This window comes from Amphiprion ocellaris, chromosome 10 (assembly GCF_022539595.1).
Source record: "Amphiprion ocellaris isolate individual 3 ecotype Okinawa chromosome 10, ASM2253959v1, whole genome shotgun sequence".
Lineage (NCBI taxonomy): Eukaryota > Metazoa > Chordata > Actinopteri > Pomacentridae > Amphiprion > Amphiprion ocellaris.
Window position 1 is genome coordinate 15,798,794 of NC_072775.1, and position 25,306 is coordinate 15,824,099.

At 42.1% G+C, this 25,306-nt stretch overlaps 1 protein-coding gene across 2 annotated transcripts in view; it reads right to left on the reverse strand.

Moving 5' to 3' along the window:
* Positions 1 to 25,306, reverse strand: part of LOC111577313 (ephrin type-B receptor 1-B) — a 162,829-nt gene that overhangs the window by 6,865 nt on the left and 130,658 nt on the right. Inside the window, exons 7-13 of one of the 2 annotated variants that reach the window (XM_055014569.1) lie at positions 23,527 to 23,689; positions 21,022 to 21,130; positions 19,868 to 19,932; positions 14,025 to 14,147; positions 12,715 to 12,962; positions 11,174 to 11,389; positions 1,883 to 2,032 (exon numbers count right to left, since the gene is read on the reverse strand). In XM_055014569.1, the coding sequence (XP_054870544.1) occupies positions 1,883 to 2,032; positions 11,174 to 11,389; positions 12,715 to 12,962; positions 14,025 to 14,147; positions 19,868 to 19,932; positions 21,022 to 21,130; positions 23,527 to 23,689 (1,074 nt within the window). Of the gene's footprint in view, positions 1 to 1,882; positions 2,033 to 11,173; positions 11,390 to 12,714; positions 12,963 to 14,024; positions 14,214 to 19,867; positions 19,933 to 21,021; positions 21,131 to 23,526; positions 23,690 to 25,306 lie in introns of both variants that reach the window. The other variant, XM_055014568.1, reaches the window with a different exon arrangement.

A 25,306-nucleotide genomic window follows, 5' to 3' on the forward strand; every position in this document is an offset into this window, starting at 1 on the left:
TGAGTGAGTTTTCAGCGACTGACGGAAGCATATTCAGTCTGTGACACATTAATCCCTGCCTCCCACACTACATTCTCGCCAACACAGCACCGCCAACCCCGCAGATAGACACACTCCCTCTGGTCACTAAAGCGACAGTTTGCATTCAGTCTGATGCGCCCTTCCTCTTGACTCTAGCCAATCACATGTCACTCCTGGAGGACAGAGCGAGGAAAGCGAGGGAAAAGGAGAGCAGAGGCAGTGTCGCTGTAGGAAGGAGTCGCTGGGGGAAATTGGCAGATTGCATATAATTAACACCGTGAAGAGCAGCCTCTTGACACATGTCTCTTATAGGCTTCACAGGCTATCCTGGCCTTGTTAGAGAGATGCTGCAAATAGGAGTTTTAGGTTAGTGAGAGTCGAGTGTTTTGCAAGTTTGAGGCAGATTTGAAACTTTGGCACAAGAGGGGTATCTATAATTCAATGGTTGTTGTCAATTATTTTTGCTAGGGATAATGTCTAGTTTACAATAAGTCAAACTGAATATATTATTTTAGAGTAAACATGCTTATTCTACAGCTACAAAGCAATCCCAGTCACGACAAAGACTAAAGATTACCCAGACTGCATCATCTAATAGACCTTGTGCTCACTGTTATCCGTATATCCGCACATTCTGTAGATGCAATCTTTTCCTAAAAATGCTTAGTTGCGAGATAAAAGTCTGATGTAGAATCGTGTGAAAAAGATACTATCATTAAAAAGTAGGTGCTGCTAGGCTGGGTTGCCAGCTCCACCCTGGAGGTGAATGCAATTCAGCAGAATCATGACAAATGGTGAATATGGAGAAAAGAAAGTAGAGGGAGGTAAGAGGACGTATGGAACAAGGAGTTCTATGCAAGACTAAGCAAGAGAGGAGTTTAAACGAAAGTGGTTATGATGTTGGTGTGGGTGTAAGACAGGATGCAAGATGGGGAAGGAAAGTGTGTGTGTGTGTTTTTTAAGTGAGTAAGCGTGTGCGTGTGTGTGTGTGGACTGAGCAGCCGGACATGCTGAGTGGTGCCAGTCCCACCAGGCAGTGTTTGCTGCTGGCCCACTGAGGCAACATCTGCTTGGTTGGACAGTCCTTGTGGAGTGAGGTCCATAGAGGCCTGATGGTTGGCTAGTCGTCTCTCTAAGGGAGCTCAGGGAGAGAGACCTCATAGTATGGGACTATGTCCAATGGTTGTGTGTGTTTGTGTTGGTGCCTGTGAGTGTGGACCTTGTCCAAGCGGACATGGGGAACAAAGCAGAGCTCTCAGCAATCATTCATTGCTCTCAAAAGTTGGCCAGGAAGGAAAGGGGGGATAGTGTGAGACTGTGCCCATAATAAGTCTGCTTTCAAAGTCAGAGTCAAGGACATCATCAGCAATGATGCTATGAGATGGGGCTGATAAAAAAAAAATATGTGATTTATTACAGCTTCCTCTCTTATGAGTTATCCTTGATTGTGTATCTATGGAGTGAATGCAGTATAACCACATCTGTACGGAAATGGCTGCTCTATGTAATGAGGCTGTTTATTCCGATTCAAACTTATTTATTTTTACTCCACGGAAGTTGAGAAAAATGATAAAACCCAACTTTTTATGATCTTTTTTTAAAAGTCTTCATGAAATGGGCACTTGAACATCCTGAAAAACATTAAATATAAAAAGTCTGTCTTCAGTGTTGACGCCATCCAAGTTTTTTATTACACCTCCCTGTCCTATCAAATAAAACTGCCTTTCTCTCTATGATTGACAGCCCAGAAATCGCTTACTGCCTAATATCCTGCCTCAATATCCTGTCTCAAAAGGAAATGCATTGCTTTAAAAAAGTAATTATATAAATTTATGACCTATTGATGTTTACAAGCACTTACATCCTGGTTGGACATGTCCCAGTAAGGCCTTTCTCCAAATGACATCACCTCCCACATGACAATGCCGTAACTCCACACGTCACTGGCCGAGGTGAACTTTCTGTAAGCGATGGCCTCTGGTGCTGTCCACCTCACTGGTATCTTCCCACCCTAAAGGAAAAAATAAATGCAATGGAGAGTGAAATGACAAGTTGTAGTACGTTAAAGTCAGTTCAGTTACCCTGAACACCACAACACTTTTTGCAGCTGTCCTCTATCCCTCTGACACTTTATTTCTTTGTTCGCCCAGAGTATCAAACCACCAGCAGCCAAAACACACACAAGATTCTTCCTCCATCTCAGGAGCTGCTCCCAACAGTCATCGACCGACATTACATTTCGTGTCTCCTCTCCCACAGCTCTGTTTGAATAAAGGAAGATCGGCCTGGGCTTCTGTTCGTACGTCGAGCGTGTCTGCCTGTAATTGGGCTACCTGGGCCTCAGGCATGCCACGCACCCTGTTGATTGAAATTGACAGCCGCGTGTTTAAAATTCCAAACACACACACATACCCACATACAGGCAAAGTTAGGAACATATGCACAGGCACAGAGAGCCATGATGCTGCGTGCACACCCACACACATGAACAGACAGACACTAATAAATCCCTGACTGTGCTTCCACCCCTCCACAGCACCTCCTCTTATATCGGAGTTGAGCTCGCTAGCAGTTTAATAATGCCAATTAGCTGAACCTGAGCATTTGCAGATAAGCCATAACTGGAAACAAACCCAGGAGAAACCTACACAACCCACCCTGTTCCCTGGGTGCATTCTGAAAGAGGGAGACAGGAGTCAAACGGAGAGGAGATTCAGAAAATAGTTGTTTAAGGTGCTTCCATAATGCAAGCTTATGCTTAAAATGCTGGGCAAGAGCAATCATTTACAGGTTTACTTCTTGATAAGCATGCACACCTGTGTATTTTTCTTATTATGTAATACAGGTCAGTGTCTTGTGGCGCTGCAGAGGTGGAGAGGCTGACCTTTATAATAAGCACCTCTTTAGGGTTCGTCTTTGCACAGGTTGCTGACCCCGAAGAGAGTTTAAACATCTGACCCTGAGTGGAGGCTGCTGTCAAGAAACATTGCAAGATGTAGCAGCAACACTCTCTCACAGAGAACACCAGCCAGTACAGAAAAATACATGAGGCCTTGAAGGAATTAGGCAGTGGTGCAGTGTGTGGTAGTGTGAGACTGTGACAGACACAGAAAATGAGAGAACAGGACTGAAATACAGAGAGGAGGAGATCAATAGTTGAATAAAGGCTATATAAGCCCCACTGACTTCAGTGCTTTTCTCATATCTCACACTAGTTCATATCAGAATCGTTTCATCTAAACTGAGACCCCAGAACACTTTCTCTTGCCCTTTTCTTTTGTCTGAGGGCCATGAAACTACACAGATACAAGAAAAATATCTTCCCTATGAAAAAATATAAAATGACTAATCTCCTTATTCTTTGTCAGTCATGCTTTAAGGGGCAATGCTTCATGTCAATTATTTTGTCTAGTTGAACATACATAAAATGAAAAACGAAGAAACAAACGCAGAATAACATAGACAGAAGGAAAAAGGAGCTGCTCCAAGCAAAAGGCTGCCTATTACATCCTCTTTGTCATTACTTGCTTACTCCTCGCTTTGTACATCTGGTCTCATGCCCCGGGACCCTGTTGGGATATGAGCTGAGTGTCGCTGGAATGGCCTGAGCAAAGACACAAGCATCACAAGAAGCGCCCCGTGTGCCTCCAATGAGACAGACTTTAGTAATAACATTTCCAAGGCGAGTGAGTCAGAGGCAGCTATGCAAACCCTTCGTAATTACTGCTGTGGGCCAGTGATAGCTCTGCCAAAATCCTGCTTTAATAACGTGAAGTGCTGAACAGCTCATGCATACAGGGAAGGAGGCAAAAATATAATAAAAAGCAATGGAGCTTTTTTTTTCTCAGTAGAAAATACCACGGGGAATGACTTGGGGGGTCGCAGAAGTGATGATGGGAATTAGAATGGACCTAATGTCAACGCAAATACACAAGCGCTTCGCAAAGCCTTGGAGCACGGGGAGAGCTTTTTGGATATGGTATATTGCGCTGGATACTGAAAAAGGAACAAGCTGCTTTCTGTTTGCCTTGAAGTGAAATATTGCCCCCGAAGCTGAATTTACGCACTCCTATTATCTTGGACAGTTAAACTCCGGATCTGTGTAGACGAGCCAGAGTACGAGCACAGCCACTGCAGTCGCACAACGTACAGGCCTTGAGAGCAGAAAGCTTTAATGATGTTGAGAAGTGATACTTTACAAAACCCTCTCCTGATAATAAATAAAATAGAGGACATGCAGTGCATGATTTTCAGGCGATACTGGGAGGGTCTATTTTCTGGTTGACAAGTTCTGGCACTATGAAGAAAAAGCGAGCGCTCCTGACGCATGAAAATGTGAGAAAAAAAAAGCGCCACAAAGACACCTTAACATTTTTTTTTCTTTTTATTTATTTGCAAAACTTGGTGATGTCAGAACATTTTTCTTTGAAGTTACTTCCCACTCAATGCTTGTGGACAACACATGCAACCACACAGAATTCCCACCTTGTACAGAAAGCTGTGCTGTCATTCCTTCTGTCACCAGAATGGGATTACAGTACGCGACTGGTTGCACCTGGTTGTGGCCGCCTGTGACAGGTTGTGATACGTCTGAAGTGTGCCTGTAAAACGGAGATGTGCTGGGACTGTCAGGTGAAGAGGTATCGCGGTGAAACAAGTGTGTTCCGATGACAGCCAGTTCAAGATGAAGGATAAACATTTGGTGGTCAGGTAATGCGTGTACTTACTGGCGTCTGTTATGCTCCCTTGGCTCAGTAATGTGCACGTGTGTGTCGACACTGATACACATAGCTGGGATATGAAACACCTGTCATGTCTTTGCAGCAGCTTGAGCTATGAATCCACCAATGTGCCAGATAACTTCATGTACACTGTCACCGACAGAATGAAGTAAAATCTAGAACACATATACCTGTCGCAGCACAATGAGCACTCGTCACTAACATGCAGCAACGTCCCAGATAATCTTAGTGTAATTGGGAGAAAAAAGAAAAAAAGAGTCCAGCATTTCATCGTGTTTTGACTCAGCCTTTTCACTTCACAGAAGCTATTTAGAGATTCCAAACAAACTTTCTCCTTCATCTGGAAGTCAAATATGTAGATCTCACTCTCCTTGTATTGTTTCTTTTCCACTCCACCGTTCTCACTTCTCTGTGCCTTTAGTCCTCCAACTTCAGTAATCCATTTCCAAACAATGCACACTCAAATGGACTTGAGCACATTTACTTAGGCTGTGGAGAGTGCTCCATCAACATCGTTTTAATGAAATCCTGAGAGCAACAATCTGCCCTGGATGTCTGCCCAAACAGAATGAGAAAGAGAGTGAAGGAATGGAAAGGGAGAGAGAGACAGAGAGGAAGAGTGACACAGAGGTATGGGAAGGAAAACAGTACAAGGGAGAAAAAGAGGAAAAGAAAGTGGGTTGGTGACAGAGATGTTGGTTTCTCAGACACCCATGGGAATGTCTAGTAGAGAGGACACCAGCCTTTCACCAAGGCAAAAATTGGAAGCAAACAATTTTCAGAGATTTTGTTTAAGTGTTCCAAAGATCCTACACAATCTGACTCTCAACGAGGAACTTTGTTTTTAGACTTAATCACCAAATTAATCCTAAGATGTCTCTGTACAGCATGGGAAGATAACAGAGGGGAGTGAAAAACATCATACACCTAGAATAGCCTCCTTAATTGATATACTTCAGAAAAAAATTCAGATTAAGATGAAAAAAGTAGCTTCATGTTGCCAGGAACCTTCTGCCCATTCCTTTTGTACCATTCTAATCCTATTCCAAAAATAACTGTTGCAAAAAAACTGAAATCCAGTCAGGTTACAGTACTTTACTCCTCAGTAGAGCAAGAAGGAATAAAAACCAAACTGCACTATTTTAGTTTCATAGTGAAGTTTTAGTTCATTTATATGTTAGAATTTAAAACAAAGAAACCACATAAATACCAATAATCACAGTGTAAATAAATTATAAATTATTAATTCCTTAATTTCTTTAATTAATATATACATCAATTTTGTACTGTTTCCGCACTTTAATCTCTTTATTTCCCAGTTCGGCTGTAACTAATGGATTCCAGAGTTATCTTTGTTACATACAGCTGATAAAATCACTTAGTGACAGCTGTTCTGCAAGCAAGCAAAATCAAAGCTTGCACACAAAATGTGAAGTCTTCACAGCCTTTTCTCAGTCTGAAATCAAGAATCCATTGCTTCAAAAACATCATTAAGAAGATCCTTCTGAGGCAAAACCTTGACTCTCCCTGATTGTGTCTTTAAGGTTACTGGCAAGGTACCTATAAAGGCCCCTGAGAACAATATGAAAAAAAAAAAAACATTGGTCATGTCACCGCTTTTATTTTGAAGGTTTAAAATAAACATTCTTATGTTGAAGTTGCTCTTTTGATCAGTCAGCAAATTCAGTCTCCCTGTTGTGACTCTGCAGTCTGTAATGGAAAGCTTTTATGGACACACAGGTTCACCAACAGACAAGGTTTGTCTTTCACTGATTTACTGAGGAGGATTTACTGAGCAGGACACGCTTCATTGTGAATCCTGCTCAGATGCAAATGCAGTCAAACAACCACAGATGGCGAATCAATGCCCACCTTATAGTGACTCTGGCAAACATGACAGAAGGTATAAATCACGGTAGAGCGCTTTGGATGGCTGCTCCCTCTTTGATGCAGAGACTCAGCATGGATCATGCATCTTTATTGTTTCCAGAACATGTACCACCTTTATATTCACATTTACTTCCATTCAGCCACTAAATATCTTAATTAGTTTCAAATGCAAAATCAAGAGATGAAAAACAAACCAGCAGAGCAGAGTGGAATATTGAGGATTTTGTTACGTGTGACTGGTTCTATTCCAAGTAGCAGAGCCAGCTGCTTGGCAAGACACTGAGGTGGGAAGTCAGTTGGGGATCAGGCTTGTCACTGCACTGGTGACTCATATTGTTGGGGGTGAAGAGGTATGGGATCTGTGCGGGAAAGCGTGAACCTCTCAAAATGCTCTTCCAGATGAAATAAGTACTTGGCATCTCTGCATTTGGTATAGGCGCGATTGCACACTCTCCACAAGCAACATTAGGGAGCAGGAACAAGGTGGGACCAGCAATTAAATCATGGAGAAATAGGGGGAGGAAGTGTGCATTTAAAATTTGAAGCATGAGGAAAAAAAAAATCGAAAAGAAAGTGCCTTTGTCTGCTTTTGGCCAGGACCATATGGACACGATCCCATTTCGGTGCTTGTTTACTCAGAGACTCTGTCCCCTTAACTCCTAGTGCATAAATATTTCACGACAAGTTGAATAGACAAGCCAAAAAAAAGAAAAAAAGTGCATCGGCCTGAAGCCAGTGAGAGCGGGAAAGGATGCAAATAGAAAACAGACAAATGACAGAAACAACAGCGCTGTCCACATAGTGTGAGCACTGGAGCGGAGCTGAGAGAATGTCACTCAGGTCACAGGGATTTGACGGATGAGCTTTGTTACTGGCTCTGTGTGACCTCGCCTTTCAACCTCCCTCAGCCCAATGACACAAGCAAACAAACACACAGAGAAAGACACCTGGGGGACATTTACTGTAGGTGTGGACCCAGGAACACAGCACAGACACACACCTCTAAACACATACTCGCCCACTTAGTCACAACATACAGTATACATTGCGTGACATGCAAGCCAGTGACAGCCTTTCCACATCAACAGCTGAGGCACAAGCAGAAATTCCTGACCCATACCTGCTCTCCCCACTGCTGCCCTGTGGGCATGAACCCTCAGTAGAAAGGGTAACACCACTTGTCTAAGCTGTTATTGGCTTGACATGCTATACTTGCACACCAGATTTAGGAAACATGTCCACACACACACATATGCCTCCCATCCACCACTTGTAGTCTTATCTTTGCCACAAACTGTGCATTGAACCCCAGTGACCGTGCCGCGATCTTAGCCTCTCACTCATCCATGAACACAGAATAGTGCATGACCCATCACCACCAACAACCGTCCTTCATCACGTCTACCCTGAGTATGTAATTACGATGCACCTTTATGTTGCTCCAGGAAAACCCTTCAAATGAAAAAGAAGTGGACAGCTGAAGAAAAAAGAAAAAAAAGAAAAGAAAAGATGAATGGATGCAAGGAGCGATACTTCCTTTGATAGATGGATCGGTGAATGAAGAGAGTAATGTGAAAGCTTTCCTGGTTTGTTCAAAAATCAATCTGCTCCTCCAGCAGGTAAGCAGGGTCACTCACATCCCACCACTATGGGTTACTTTTTAAGTCATGCGACCAACTGTAAGTGATCAAGCAGTGAGGCGAATGAAAATACAAGAAAGCCAAGCCTGTAATGAAACACACAGCCTTTAAAGTCTTTAAATTAATTATCACATATCACCTTAGCAAGACCAGTGCAGTTCAAGTATTGTCCTGTGAGCTTAATTAATCATGACTCTGGTGAGCAGCCAACAGAGAGGGAGGACACCCTCCTTCTGTCTGAAACTCCACAGCATTGCTCCAGAGCGAACCCACATCCGGGGTTAACACAATTACCAGCATGTCCTCCCAACCATACATCCAGCATCACACCACAGGCTCTGTAATTGGTGTGTCTAGAATTGCAGGCAAAAATTAGAAAAGCAGTGGAGGGAAAGAGGTGATTAATTTGCTGGAGGAGGAGGTCGGTGGCGATGTAAATCACTACCTGTCAGTGCAATTTAATTCCCCCGATTCCATCGGCCTTGTCTGCGATGCCAGCCTTGCTCACTGATTGGTTAGCATCAGGTCATAACCAAAGGGGTCATGGAGTGAAGGACATGAACCATGCATAGTTTAATTACAAAATAGAACCCTGTACGACCTTTACAGGACCTAGAGACCCCAGCTTCCCCCCAATGATTGTTGGGTTTATGCTGTGTGCATGCTTCCCAGAATACAAGGTGTGCCGGATCAAGGACGACATGAAAGTATGTGTCAACATCAGCAAAGTCTTTATAAATTGCCCACAAACTTAACTGGCATATTGATGGAATAAGCCTCTCAGTAGGTGGTGGGATGTAAACAAAAATGCTCTCTTGATTTGACAACAAAAATAGTTAGCAAACTGGAGATTTCATCTGTAAGCTTATGATAATGACGCAGTACTCGGCATGAAAGTGAAGCGCAGCCAAACCTTTGATGTGCTTGTTTTAAAATCTCTATCAGTGAAAAACACACCATCGAAAAATCTGAGTGTGTTACCATCTAAAGAAACCATCCCCAGGTTCAGACTTCAAAAATCACCTGCTTTGTGAAGTCTCCAGATAATGCCCTCAAGCAGACTTTGGAGAGTTTGCATTAAACAACATCAAAATACCAACCGCAATCTATAATCCAATCCCCACCTTGTACACCCTGTTTTATTAGCAGGCTCACCGGCACCGACAACAGAGGTGCTGCTCCTCTTTGTTGCAAAATAATATCCATTCAGCAAGATTTAGCCACAGGGGTCAAGGATACAAATCAAGCTATTATTTGGGAGCAATTACCTTTCACTCACACCAATGTAAACTCCTGTCGCCTCTGGCTGCTATGACACTGACACTGTTCACACCTGGGCAAGCACCTCCTGCCAACTGGTAGCTTACCTTGCAATCATTCTACATGTTGTGCCAGTGTATTTATGCATATAACCTATAATAACACTTCTCTACGACAGCAGTTTCTACTTAAGCTCAGCCACAAAAGGAGAAATGAAACTAAAAACTACATTTAGTGCTTTGTATTTTTGTTTTTGCTACTTCAAGACAAATTAATTTAAGAACTTTCTTTTCATACCTGGGTAGCACTGACTCATAGGCTATTTGACTGCAAGCTTTTGATCTCAAGTTTTGCATGTGATGAAATACCTCTGAAGCTGGTCCTAAAATAGGCTCCTTTTTATCGTGTAATATATTCAGATTGTATTCATATTTATTCATAATATATACTGTTCTACCACAAAGCTGTACATTCACATTGTATACAATGAATAATTCGCAGAAAGAGACCCCCAGGCGGTTTTATGAAACAAGTGCAAATCTCTGTTCTCAGGTAGCAATGTTATGAAGGGCTGTGTAGGGCCACTGGAGGCTGTCAACTCAAAATAAGAAGTGGATAGGTGAAATACAGGACATGGCTCCAGGAAAAGAAAGGTAAAATAAAAAGTAATGCAGAAAGAGCAAGGTTATTTTAAATCTGGTCTAATCTACTTATAGGTTAAATAAAACAATACCATGCTCTTTGTCCCGCCAATTTTACCTGCAGAACCCATTTATAGTTTACTAAATGCAGCCGGCAACACACGGTGCATGAGCAGTAAAAATAACTAATTTACAGCAGAGTATTAAAGCAGAGTCCATGAGTTGACACACATACATGAATCCAAGCACATGCGAACACATGTGCGCATGCAGGCCTGTGCATGTACACACCATTGTTTAAACGCTCACAGACACTCACATAAACCCACACACACAACCTGAGGCATGTTGGGATTCCTAATGACCTGCGCCGCGTGTTTGCGAGGGTGTAAAAGTGTGTTTTGAATTAGGAAGAGGAGAGGCAGAAGATGAACTAACGATGGCTGCTAATAATTACAGATCTGTAGCGTGGAGGAGTTAATGAGGAGCCAAAGCCTCCCATGATGCCCCAGTAATAATGAATGAGGAGTGAAAGAGAGGAGGGAGGGATAGCGAGGGGTGGGAGATGTCAGTTTGAGAGGCTGCAATGCCCTTTGGTTTCTCTGCACTCTGGGCATCCCAACGAGAGAGGATCCTTCCCAGAGGAGGCTTGTCTCCACACTAATGAAGATGTGACAGACCTCCGGTCCGTGACTTGCAGAGTATTGGGTAGAGGAGGAAGGAGGATGAGGAAGAAGAGAGTGACAGCTCATATAAAATGAAAGGCGTTGAAAAGGTGAAAGGTTTCTAAGACCTTCAAAAAGAATGAGACAGCGTCAGCGTCAAAACTTATTAGACTGATAGGTGATGTTTTTCAATTGCTGTATGTCAGTAAAAAACAGTTTGGACACTTAATTATATACAAATACCCGCAACATGAATGCAGGAGATTAGCCAGGGAATTCATGCAAAATAAAAGATGAGCACAACAAGTACTCACCAGAGAGCTGGTATAGCTGGGATCAGAGGTGTCGTCCTGTAGGTAGCGTGACAGGCCGAAGTCAGACACTTTACACACCAAGTTGCTGTTGACGAGAATGTTCCGTGCAGCCAGGTCACGATGGACATAGTTCATCTCTGAGAGGTATTTCATCCCTGCTGAGATCCCGCGCAGCATTCCCACCAACTGGATCACTGTGAACTGACCGTCATTTTGCTGGAAGACAGGAAAACGAATGAAAATGGTTATTAAGATATTATCTTTGCAATGATTAACATAAATCTGCATAACTGAAGGATGGAGAGAGTTCAGCTAATTCTAACATAACCGCCTTAGTCTTAATGAACAAATTATGTTGGTTCTTCACTGAGTCACAGACAATGTGTTGACTAAAAATTTCGGGCTCGGTATAATTTCTACTGTTCGAATCAGATTCTCTATTAAGAAATATCAGCGCAAAAATAAATTACATTTTTGTACAATTTTCTGATGTATTATACAGGCTACATGTAGTCTTCACAGATTCAGCTGGCATCAAGGCTTCTCTGTGGGATTCTCTTACTCTTCTTTGGATTTAGAAAAGCGTTGCAGTTTCTAATTATTAATCAGCCAGAGGCTACATGTGTATGGGAGACAAGGGGACCAGATATGTTGTCATACCTACACCTACATAAATGACAAACATCTCTGAGGCAATTGTTTTCTTATTTTGAGTTAGAGCTTATTTTTCCTTTTAATCGCTTGTTGGGAATTGTTTGTTGACTACCCTTTGCCATCACAAAATCAACACAGCAAGCTTTTTTTCTTGCCTTTCTAATCCTCTTAATGTCCAGAGGAAGAGTATACTTGTATTAAATGAGCAAAATGGATTCCCGAAGCCAATCTCGCTCTCATTGCAGATGTTAAAACACTGTTGCATTCGGGCATGCAGGCATCCATCTCTTTAGCATCCACGCTTGGTGCTCCTACCCCTGTGTGAATGCTCTGAAGAGCAAGCTTTGAACCCCCGAAACACAGTAACAAATAAGAGGGTAAGAGAGATCGATGGAAACACAAGTCGGATGTGGCGGTTAGCAAAGCCAACTTCAAAGAGCCCATTTAAACCCACCCTAGATCAAAGTGGAAGAGAACACCAATCCATGAGATTGAAGGAGGAAAAAAAAAGCGAGCTGAATATTGATTAAGCTCAATGTCCGCTCAATCATGACTATAAAAGAAAGGGTGAAGAGTCTATTAATAGCTCCAGGCCTTATAGAGAAATTAAGGTCTGATAAGGCTAGCTAGTGTGGAAATTTTCAAATGAAGACTGATTAAAATCATGTACATTGTCATGAAACAAATTCTCCACTGGCATTTGGTAGATTAAGAAGGCTCATTCCAATTTGTATTAGGAGGGATTCTTGGCACCAGCTCTTTTTTCTGTGATTGCTTAACAATTTACTTCCAATTTGCTTCTCAGTCTCATAATTCGAAGTTTCCATTCAACTCCCACATATGAGTTTGGATGTAACTGTTGCAACTTATTTAACAAAATCACTCACCCTGAGGAAGGAGTCTAGAGCACCATTCTCCATAAACTCTGTGACGATCATGACAGGACGGCTCTTTGTGACTACACCCTCCAGACGGATAATGTTTGGATGGTCGAACTGGCCCATGATTGATGCCTCAGACAGGAAGTCCCGCCTCTGCTTCTCGACGTAGCCAGCCTTCAGGGTCTTGATGGCCACATAGAGCTCCCTCTTACCGGGCAGCTTCAAGCGACCTTTGTACACCTCCCCAAATTCACCTAGTAACACAGGTGTACAGTGTTTTTACTTTCAAAAAAATCGACTTTTGTCCACTCAAACATGATCAGACAAAAGCTTAATAGAATTGATAAGATCTAAATCTCTTTATTTTTTGCCCAAGTCTTCTAGTGTGGCTCCATCAAGAGATAACAGTGTGTCTCCTTTGACTCACAGCAGTAATCTGTCCTAAAAGACTGCCAAGTGTCTTCATATTCCCCAATCAAAGAATAACGGGTGAGCGCTATCTGGTAAATATCTGGAACCCATTTGATTAATTATCACCTTGGTGTGGTGCAGAGACACCACACAGTGAAATCAACAAAAACGGAAATCTTTAATTAGTTAGTCCCCCTGCATCCTTACTCCCGTCCTATCGCTGTCACTTCCTCACACCTAGCTTGCTGAGCAGGTCAGTGTTCAGGAGCTATTCCAGGCTCAGTTGCATTACCAGGGGTATTTTAGCCTCTGTGTGATCCAACACATATGGTGTCAGCATGTCCTCTTGGCTGTAAAAAATGATGTGTCTGGTCTAAAGCAAAGGGACATGTTCAAGACGTGGACTTACTAAAGATGAAGTAATTTAAGCCTCGAGTCGCTCAGAATTTACTTCAAAGCAATCGGCCCCTAATTACCTGTTTGTCATTTTAATAGACATTTTAACAGTGCACAAGAGAACAAGGGCAGAAAACAAAACGTCTGTACATGTAAAGTAATTGAAAAAGGGATGATGCAAGGTAGAACATGTTCAGAGCAACACCAACAGGATCCTAAAAACAGAGCACAGGGGATAGGCTGAAAGGCTTGAGTTATTTCTAATGCCATTAGGTCCCTTGGTAGCTGGCCTATATACTGCTAGTGCACTTGACACAGGCCCCTGACATGTTCCTATTTGATGTGGCTGCCAAAAGGGCTGGGCTTTGTGACCTTGAACGGATTCAGGCTAAACTTGTTTGTACACAGAAATAAAACCAAACAAAAAAACTTAGCAATCCACATTCACACTGTGCACAGAAACCACTTAAAAGTGCACACACGACCATAGGTTGTTGTGTAACACCTACCTGCACCGATGACCTCTTCTATTTTGACAGTGGAGACGTCGATCTCCTTGGCGAATTCTCGCACAGCTTCGTTGGGGTCCTCGTAGGTGAAGGGGTCAATGTAGATCTTCATTCCCGGGGAGCCTGAGAAGTGGGTCGGGCAGCCCAGTGGGGAGGGGCAATTAGACATGTCGGCTCGCAAAGAGAGTTCTAGAACAACCAAAGTGCTCAGTGAGCTTCTTGCGTTAATGGGTGATGAATGCAATTGCCCTTCAAGTTATAGCTTAAATCACAGTGTGACACAGTATTACTTACAATCACTACAAGCTCTTAACAGGGGCAAATGATGATACCTCCATTTGCTCTACAGTCCTCATCAGACACAGGCCAGAGCACAACAATATGTAAATGAAAATTAACGTCTAATGCACGCATTAAATACTATAGGTGCATGATTACAGAACAGCCTCGGTAACGAGTACAGACAGACGACAAAATGGTGGCTTGATGATTCAGTACTTGAAAGGGGTAAACGGACCAGAAAAAAACACATACACGGAGAGAGAGAAAGATTAAGGGATAGAGGGACAGATGAGAGTATATAGAAAGAATAAATGTCGGCTGTTTTTTTTCTTTTTACCCCTTTATCTCTTACCCTAGCAGTATCGTCTCTTTGATAGTGGTAGAACCAATTTTCCTGCAGCCTTTTCCCTATAGGAGCTCATAAAGAGATAAAACCACTATGCTATCAACTAGCTCTTTATGCCTTTCTGCGATAGGTGAGCTTGGTTCACGCGCTTCAGATGTGTGCAAACGGAGGACAGATTTTCTACGTCGACGGACTGGGTGGGTGGGGGGGAAAACACTTGTAAACAAATTCAATGTTCTGCCACAAGACGGGCAGCGAGAAACCAAACGTCAAATCATCACTTCTACAGTGACACCCAAGGGCATCCCTTTTTCTCAGAGCTGTTTATTCAAAAGCTTGGCAGCCATGATTGGAATAAGCCCATCTCCATCAAGTCAATTTGTGCCTAGTCATTTTCATAAGCCACACAGAGGGAGGAGAGGGATCTCGAGAGACAGAAGTCCTGGGATCAAGGTGCCTCACCTTGCTCTTGACTAGAAGCTGAATCTAGTTACCACACTAATTGCCTTGAACCCTGGCTGTGTGAGTGTAATTGCTCATTAGAGATTCCATACAGACTCGATTCAAGTTAATCCATCAGAGGGTTTACAGCTTTGCATTCCATAAAGTCATTCTATTTACAAGTGTCGCCAAGCTGCTCACTCAGCAGCACCTCTGGGTGGGACTCTGTGGGGAGCATACGAGTATGCAGCATATATCTCCAAATAAACATATACCCATTACTTTCTAATTCAGAGTCCAGAGCTCACTTTCATGTATAATTTAAAATCCAAACAGTTTATCTCCCTCCAGCCCTCTGGTGCAGCTCTGGTTAACTGGACTCATCTTTTTATGGCCACTGGATAAAAAATAGATTCCTGCTTTAATATTTCATAGGCTCTTCATCTGAGTGTATGAAGCAAATGTATCCAAACGTCAGTTCTATTTTTAGCCAGCGTATAAAACAACATCTCTGTTGGGAGAGATTGCACGGTCGCTACAATGACTCATGGGCATAGATAACATATATCATAATTATATACCTCTCTCAAAGACGCATATTACGCTTCAATGGGAAAACTGACAAATTCGTAAATTTATTGAGTTTAGGCTATAAATCATAACAAAATCACTGGTCTATGGCACAATTGACCAAATAAGAGTATTTAGTTGACCACAGTTATATCTTACCATTTACTTCACTACACTTAACCATGTTATTTTCACCAATGTCCAACATTTACCCTGCTATTAGTCTGCCCTGCTCATTCATTGAGCAACCCTAATGTATCCACAAATCAACTACACTGCAGTAATGCTTACATTCATCTATTACTGGCAATGGGTGCAATCAAATTACTGGTCTTCCTACACAGAATTTACATATTGCCTAAAGACAAACAGCAATGTCTGGGAATGAAACTGTAGCTCCATAAATGCTCGTCTTTTTAAGTAAAAGGGACTCTTTCTTACATTAGGCCTTCACCAAGGAAACATCATTTCCTTTAATTGTTTTTGCCCGACAACATTTGTAATTTAGCAATACCAGTATACAGCAACTATATGTTTTATGTGATTATGCACTTAAATGAAATTAACATAAACAATTGCAGGACACCATATCCCTATAGTGAATTCATTCTCATTTGATGTCGTTCTATGATGCACACTAATCTATTCTGTGGCTCTGAATATAATGAGTTGAGTTTCCTTCCTAAACACAAACTAATTATCCATCGTTTGATGTCAGAAAATCATTTGTCAGACACACAGTGTGGCTTATTAGTATGGAAATCACAGAAGGGATCTAAATATTGTATGGGATTAACAGTCACATTGACAAAGACAGTGAAATGTTTGTGTGGGCTTATCAGGCATGTGGTGCCTTCTGCAACTCTTTTTTTTTTGAAAAGTAAAAATCTGATCAGTGATGACGTGTTTGACCTATTTTTGGAATCTAAAATATGAAAATGTTTAGGATGATGAAGGGCAATTACAAATGTCAGACAATCTGCAGATGCTTAGCGTTTTTGCTTGAGCTTGAGAATCCACATGTATGAATGCAATATGCAGTGGCAAGAAAAAACTGAAATCTAAACATATTTGGCATCTAACAATAACTAGCTCTGTTAAATGGGTTTCCAATCCCATTCTGGTTAAGTATGAGCACCAGATGCTGAAGCACAGGCAACATCTGCAACTACAAAGCAACAATCAGAATGTGAACATTATTTGAAATTGTCTGATTTGAAATGCATTCGTGGTCATATGCAGAGAAACATTAGGGCATAAAGAAAACATGTAGCACTTACAAATTTCTGTTAATTAACTCATGTTGGCCAATTGTGAATGTGAGGAAAAAGCTAAAAGAGAATGGATGCACTGGGGAAAATGTGTGAATGCTCTGATGGCCTAAGGTTTGTGTAATACAGTAGATTCAGACAGTATTCCAGCAGTAAATAGACTCCTGCTTTAATATCCAGATTTATCTAGAGCCTATTTGAAGTCCAATTGTGACAAACTGGGCATAGTTTAGAAAGGCACACACCTGCATATAAAATCCTGCAATTCACACTGAATGTCTTAGGAACCCTATGTAGACCTCTGCAATAAAACTGTGGTAAGGCAGAGGCCAGGACAAGGGTGTAAAACCATTTCTAAAGCTCTGAGTGCTCCCAGGAGCACAGTGGCCTTAATAATTGTGAAATGGAAGAAATTTGGAAGAACCATGACTCTTCCTAGTGCTGGCTGTCAGGCAAAACTGAGCAACCAAGCGAGAAGGTTATTAGTCGGGGAGGCGACCAAGACCCCCACAGTCATTCAGGCAGAAATTCAGAGGTTCTCTGCAGAGATGGTGGAACCTGTTTTTAGGAAGACCACGTCACGAGCACTCTATCAATCATGTTCTTCTTGGTAGAGATGCTGTGCAGAAGCTACAGTGCAAAAAGCATTTGGCTGCTTGGGTTTGCCAAATTATATTTCAGGGACTCCAAGAGCATAAGGGAACAGATTCTAGGGTCTGATGACACAAAAATTCTTTGGACAGAACTTCAAGCAATATGTCTGGCAAACACCAGACACTCATGATTTAGTCAATACCATCTCCCTGGTGAAACATGGCGGTATCAGGATCAACCTATGGGCGTGCTTCTCTGTGAAAGTGACAGAGACTGGCCAGATATGAAGAAAAGAAAAAACACTACCAAGTACAGGGAGGTCATTAAGGAAAACCTGCTACAGAGTGCAGTGACCTGAGAATAAGGTGGCTCACCCTTAAGCATGACAATGATTTAAACTATACACTCAAGACAATGCTGCAGAAGTTTTGCAGTTTTGTCCTTGATTGGACGAGCCGAAGCCCAGACTTTAACCCCACACAACATCTGTGGAGTGACCTGAAAATGACAGTTCACAGATGTTTCCTATTCAATCTGACAGCGTCTGAGAGGTTCTGCCAAGAAGAATGGGATAAACTGCCGAAATCCAGGTTTGTAAAGCTTGTAGAGACTTAAACACAAAGACCTGAAGCTGTAGTTTCTGCCAAAAAGGCTTCTCTGAAGAACTGAATTGAAGGTTTGAATACCTAAACGAATGAAAACTTTCAGTTTAGTTTTTTTTGGTTAGTTTTTTTTTTTTCATAAAAATGCAACAAAAAAAATATAGTGTGCAAAATGTAAAACAGTCTGAATACTTTCTGAATCCACAGACTGAGGTTATGAGCACTTGTCATCCTGATGATGCACTGGACAGCTAAAACAAACAACAAAAAGTGACCCATGGCTCTGATGCACTTCAAGCATATCTGACATATGTGTTTCAGTCTGTTTGTTATGACATCACACGCAGTATTTGATGTGCCGTTAAAGGTCTGATTTTCGTAACCATGACCACTCAGCTGCACCACTGATTCTACAGTATTAGCAGCATCCCTCTGTAGGTGGGCTGGAATTGAGGAGATGTCATGAGATGCGTGTGGCAACATCTGGAATGGCAGACAGCTGGGTGAAAGCTGGCAACGCATCTTTTTGGAGGTTCACCCAAAACAATTGGCCAAGCGCTTCTATTTTATTGTTGCACTGAATACCGTAATTACAAAACTGTCAGTCAAATCTTGAGAGAATAGAAGAAAACAATGCATCGTGGGGTGGGGGAAAACTTCATGAGTGTTGGCATTGTCATGGTTGAAGCAATAAACCTATGAATAGGATCCCTTATCAGCGTTTTATTTCCTCTTCACTTCAAATTGCTTATTTGACAATTAGGCCTGCAAGCGTCTCTGATCTTTTGTGTATTTGCATGACTTATGTTAATTGCGTTAGGCTTCCCCAAATACAGCCTGTGACAAAACTGACTCGTCTGTCCACACCAGTTTTAATGAGCCCCAGGCTGCCACTCTTGTAGCAGTGACACAAAGTAAATGTGTTGAAACACTTTGCTGTGTCAGGCTCAACAAAACTCAATCCCCTTGTGTGAGCCCTTTCTCAGACTGCTAGGTCGGCAGTACATAGGGCTTTCATTTGAGGTACAGAACTTATTCACATTCTTTTGTGTGTGTGAGTGAGTGGGTCTTTTTGTCAGAGGTTATATGTGTGTCCCTCCAGGCCCACGCTCCTCACCGCTCGGTGCCCAGAGAGTGCTTAAAGCATGACTCAATCATGGCTATCATACGCTCCTAAAAGATGTCAGTCAATGTCACGGTGTAGAGGAAGAGAAGTGTCATTTACATCCACAGACACCTGCCACTTGATGTAATTTCAGTTTTGCCTCACCTTCACTTCACTAATGCTTCATACACGGGTTTTACGTACATGTCTTACATTTAAAAGTGATTTGACAGCAGTAGAGGGCTGGATGAAGGAGAAAATGGATGTGCATACTGTTATCCTGCTTGGGGATATTTGGAATTCCTAAAAGGGTGAATGGCACCAAATTTCTAGTGAGGTGACTATAGAGAATGTGCACTTGCCATCACATTTTGTTGCCATTGCACAGTACATTTAGGAGTAGTAAATATGGGTAGTAAAAATATTGTTCTGCTCAGGCGGAATTTAGAATTAATCTATCCATCATGAAATCCAGAAAAAGTCCAGTAGTTGAGCCGAAAAGTAAAGTGTTTCAGAAATGATCACATGGTCAAGTAAGCAATATTTCAGATATAGACACAAAGAAAACACAAGCATGACACCAAAAACTAACCACTAGCTTAGATGAGCTGTAAGTATTAAAGAGGACTCACCTCTTCCTGTGCTGTAATGTTGCAACTTATCACTGTATACCGCCTCCTTGGTGTATGCTCTTTTCCTAAGGGAGTAATGAATATTGATAAAGGAGAGAGAGAGAGAGAGACAGAGAGAGAATAAGAGATGCTGGATGAAAGCAAGAGTAAATAAGGTCTTATTACTGTTCCTGTTTTTCTGTATGGCCTGAAAATGACGTGGCTGAAATTGAATCAGTTGCAGAAGGTTAGCAACGGCAAATGAAGTTTATGAAAATGAGCTGATTTTTAATTAGACCTTGATAGGATCTCTCTCCTTTTCATCTGTCTCCTCTGCCTCAGCTTCAAAAGAGCCTGGCCCATTTGATGAACACTTTACTTGCTTAAACTTGCACACAGCACTGCAGAAAATTTGACTTTCATATGTGTAAAGTGGAGCAAGACAGGAATGTGACAATATGACAAACTGCTGCAAAATGAAATTGCCTTAACAGGGCAAAGTAGGAGTTGTTAAGGTCACTATGGAATTGAATATTACATTTCAAGTGTGACAATGTAGCTTTCCTTTAAATCAAATCTATTGTTTTTTTAAATATGTTTTTGAGCATTTTACCTTCATTAATCACTCATCATCATAATCAGTGCCTGTATGTGGTATATGCTGTCAACATTCAGGTCAGGAGGCTACTCATCTAATCTATTGATATTTTTATAGCTATAATAAATGCTCTGTAAATGTAAGCAGGTTGGACATTATATCTTTCAAAGTATAACCAAGGGATGTGAAAAAATTGTTCTTCCAGACATATAATTGAAACCTGCTTCAATGTAACAAGCAGTTATTATTTATATATATATATATATATATATATATATATATATATATATATATATATATATATATATATATATATATATATATATATAGGAACATGCAGGGTTATTGCGTTGAATAAAATGGTGTGCATGATATTGTGTCCACCTGCTGTTTTAAGTGGGGTTCCTCTGAAAGTACACTGGCAATAGTTGGGGAGATTAATAGCTACTTTTCTCTTTAGGAGAACATTGGGAGCCTGAAAAGTAGCGCAATTATTATTTTTTTCAGGCACACATGGACCAATTAAGTGACTAACTTTACAGCAGTTTCTGCATGTATCACAAATGAAAATGGTTACCTGCTGCACACGATGGAGATAGCGATAAGGGAAACAATAAAGACCACTCCTGCTGCTGCTGACCCCGCAATCAGAGGAAGCTGTTCCCTCAGCTCAGACTTGAAGTCATCTGGATTACACAAAGAGAAGAAAGACAGGCATTGAGCACAGCTTAGCTAGGTCATAAGAAGAATGACAGTGTTTATTTGGAAGTGTGTATGCAAGTGTGTGTTTTGGAGGGAGAAATGGGGAGAAGGAGAAGGCAGAACAGAATGGTCGGACTGGGTGTACTGATGGATAAAGAAAACATATAGATCTCTCTGCTGAGAGGTGCTGACTGAAATCCTGTGAGCTTTTGCGAGACTGACTGACAGGCTGTGTTTGATAAACCAGGAGAGAGACGGGGAGAGAGGAGCAGAAAGCTGATGGTGAGAAAGGGCGAGGAGGGTCTTCTTTGTTGCTATAGCTATCAGAAGCGAGTGGACAAGAAAATGCACCTTGGAATGTTGTTTCTGCGGTGCTGAAAGGAAGTCATCCACTGTCAATCACACACACACACACACAGCCCAAGCATGTTTTATGTTAGCCAGGGCTGACTGATGGTAGTTCACAGGACGGCCTAAACGCCTGCCTAAAAATGCTACACAGCAGAATCCTCAGTTATCTTTTTGTGTGCCTGTCTTTCCGTGACTTTGGCACCGGCAAGCACTGTAGTTAAAGCAATGCACGATTTAGCATGCTTGCAGGCAAATCAGCAGCTTCTAAATCCAATCCCCCGTGTAGAATGGGCCTATTGGATTAAAGTGATAAAGGGAGAACTAATGCATCTTCGGAGCAGTGTGAAAGCTGCGATATATGAGGAAACTCAATGTGACAGGAATTGCTCACTCTTTTAACTTGCACATTTATCAAGTACGTTTCAAGCAAACAGTGTGAATGCCGTTCCAGCTGCTCAAGCTTCCAGGCAGTCTTCCTGTTCTCTTTTGAAGTATATTAACTGTGAGAGGTCCCGATAAATTTCCTCTTCACCCATATGAGAATGGTGACTTTCCATGACAGCAAGAAATCACACAGCTACCTGTTCCAGCTGTAAACAGGCTCCTATTACAATCAGTTAGGTCTCAGGGCATCAGCCCATTAGAGAACTGGAAAACTGTGACATCAGTCACCCAACTGATGGACCAGTCACATGTTTTTCATCACGCCTGTCAATCAAGTCGCTGCTGCTTGCAAGCGTGTGTCCACAGGTAGCAAAGGGACATCTTGTGGAGGTGTACGAAAACGTGCTGACAGCAAGACAAAAGCGATTATATGTTTTTGAAAAAGTGACACAAAGGCCGGGTGGTGAGGTGTCATCTTCGCGAGGCAATGAAGCGGCTTAACGGGGGGGAGAAAAGACTGGTAGAGGAGCAGGAAGTGGAGATGTGGGTGTTATTGTTGGCAGTCCTCTAGTGTCTGCTGCTAATTGCTTTGACGAATGTCGTGCGATGGCAGCCAGCCAGCAGATGAACTGTAAACAGTGATTGTGTGAGTGAGCGTGAAGCGTGTGCGAGTACACGCTCGTATGGGCTCATATGCATATGTACTTGAGGGAAAGATAATTTGTGACCACGAGGGAGAGCAAAGGGGGCCATGACTGTGCCACCACATCTGCTCTGCACAGGCCACGATGAGCCACTTCATCATCATTATTAGCCTTGCCACTTTCGCCTCCCTCAAGATCATCACCATCTCACTCATTGTTATCATCTTTATTGCCGATGACACAATGTAGAAGTGTCACTCCTTGCCTTTTATAGATCACGTACTATGGCCGCCACATGCATATCGTAGTCCAGTGATCCAGCGAGGTACAGTGAAATTACAAATCTTGACAATGTAGCACATGTTTAATCCATCCAGACTGAATCACGCTGTGTTAGTTGCAGCACCGATGTTACTGCCTGGCACCAATATGAAGACGTGACATACAGTGCCAGCATCACCAACTCTCTGCACACGCACACCTATTCACACTCACACTAATGAACATAATCCCACAACCTTGCCAGTTCACCAGGTGTTACGGCTCCTCTTCAGCCCCTTCCCCCTCCAACCACCCCATGCCCCCATGGCAAAAAAAAAAAAAAAAAAAATTATCTCATCAGCTACTAATCACAGCTATGCATTCCGGGACGGCTCTCCAGCAACAGAAGGGCCAGGTGAAAAACCAATTAGCTAAGCATTTTGGATCAAGCACAGTTAGTTGCACAAACAAAAGACACTCAGCGTTCTACATATTCAAAGCACCCACACACGCTCAAACCTGACCGTGAAGGAAATTAATTTAGCTGTAGAAATAGAAGTGCAATCAAACATTACGGTTCCCCTCTATCTCACCTACTAATAATAATGCAACACCAAATACAAAGAGACGCAGCAGAACTAGTGTGTTTGTATGTGTGAGAGAGAAAAAAAAAACAAGACAGAGAAGGATGGAGGGGGAGAGGCAGAGAGAGCTGTTTCTCCTGGCTCCGCGATCCTTACCATCTGTGAGGGTTTGGAAGCACATCTTGCTGCTGTATTTGCCAAAGCCAGCCACCGTCCGCGCCCGCACCTGTACCACGTAGACTGTACCCGGCCTCAGGCCCTCCACACGAGCTGTGTTAGTTTGGCTCCGCAGGATGGTGGAGTTAGTCTCTGCGTGGTCCTGAAAAGGAGCAACGAACACAGGGAGAAGGTTAGAGATAACTTACTGAGAAGATGTCACCACCGTTAAGAAAACAGAATCCAGTGATGTTAGCATAAGTTTGACAAGTAGAACAACAAACAGCAAAGATCTGAAGACTCGGGAACATGGACGGCATTTGGAGGAAATCAGTTAAGGTTGTATACTTTTATGTTTTGGTTGTAGTAAACCAGATAAACAAGAAATGCTGCACACTTGTGATCAAAATCATCAGGAAAAATGAAAATAGTAGATAGAAGAGAAGAGTAGATAAACAACAAACACAGGACTTAACAGTGAAGGTAATTAAGCTCTCTTAAAGTCTGTGTTGGAAGGGCTGAATTAAACAGAAAGCGGTAATATGTTTTTAATAAGGCACCGGCCAGTTTAAACCTGAAATACACAACACTGTAGAAAGCACACACACAATAAGATACACACGAGCACACCGCAGTATGTCCCATTCATACAGTACTACAAGATATGGTAATTAAATGCAATCTTTTCTTGCAAATTGCAAAGAGCAATAGCTACTTGTGAGTAGTAATAAAACAGCGTTGCATATTTGTCTCTTCAGACATGCTTTATGGGGTAATTTAATTACTGCAAGAAGTTTGAACATTACATCCTCCTCTTTTGTTGTCTAAAGTGGGTTGCTTTTAAAATATGACAACTAACCAAGTCGACCCACAGAAGCATTTTATTTTTTTATTAATAGGCCTGCCTTTGTGCAATCGTTGCAACATTCTATGTAGGTATTTGTCCTCCTTTTATATGCACTGCTTTATAAATTTGAAAATCTATTTAGATCCTCTCCTGAATTTTAGTTTAATACTTGCGGACATACATGTGTCTGTATGGTCATACACTATGAATATCTGGATGTAATCATGGTCATGCTCGTGTATGGATGCATTGCCACCCATTGAGCAAAACTGTGGTCTGAATGAAGACACCTGAACATGGACTTTCTCTTTCCAGAGTCAGTCAGGCAATCTGCTGCAGTACAGTGTGGGACTCGCTGGAGGTATCTGCTATGGGGGGGGATCAGTAATGACTTGGGCCTGTCACCTTCCCATAACCCAGAGTGAATATGACAGCCAGAAAATAAGACTGCACCTACACTACACACACCACTGCAGACTGCTGATAGCTAAATGCTGACAAACTGTAGAGAAGGACGGAGGGGGCAGTTGAATGCGAAGGGGCAGATCTCCCTGTGTCAGTAACACAATGTAAATAGAGGTAGTCTTTTTTCAAGCTTGGTAAACACACTATTGTTTAATGCCGAAGTACACCTTCCAATTCATGACTGCTTTGGGGAAATGTAGGCAAAAAAATCCGGGTTGACAACAGTGCAGAGTGGAGAAAATAGATAGGCAATGGGGGGAAGAGAGAGAGGGAGGGAGGAAGAAGATGGCAGGAAGCGATAAGAAACTCGAGGCAGAAGCAACCCACATCGAAATCATTATCCAATCTGATTGGCGTAATTGAATCATTCCGGTTGCTCCGTCATTGAGCTGACGAGGTAAACACAGCTATGAAATCTGCCCCCCCACATAATGATGTGTGCAATCACATTAACTCTTATTGGACACT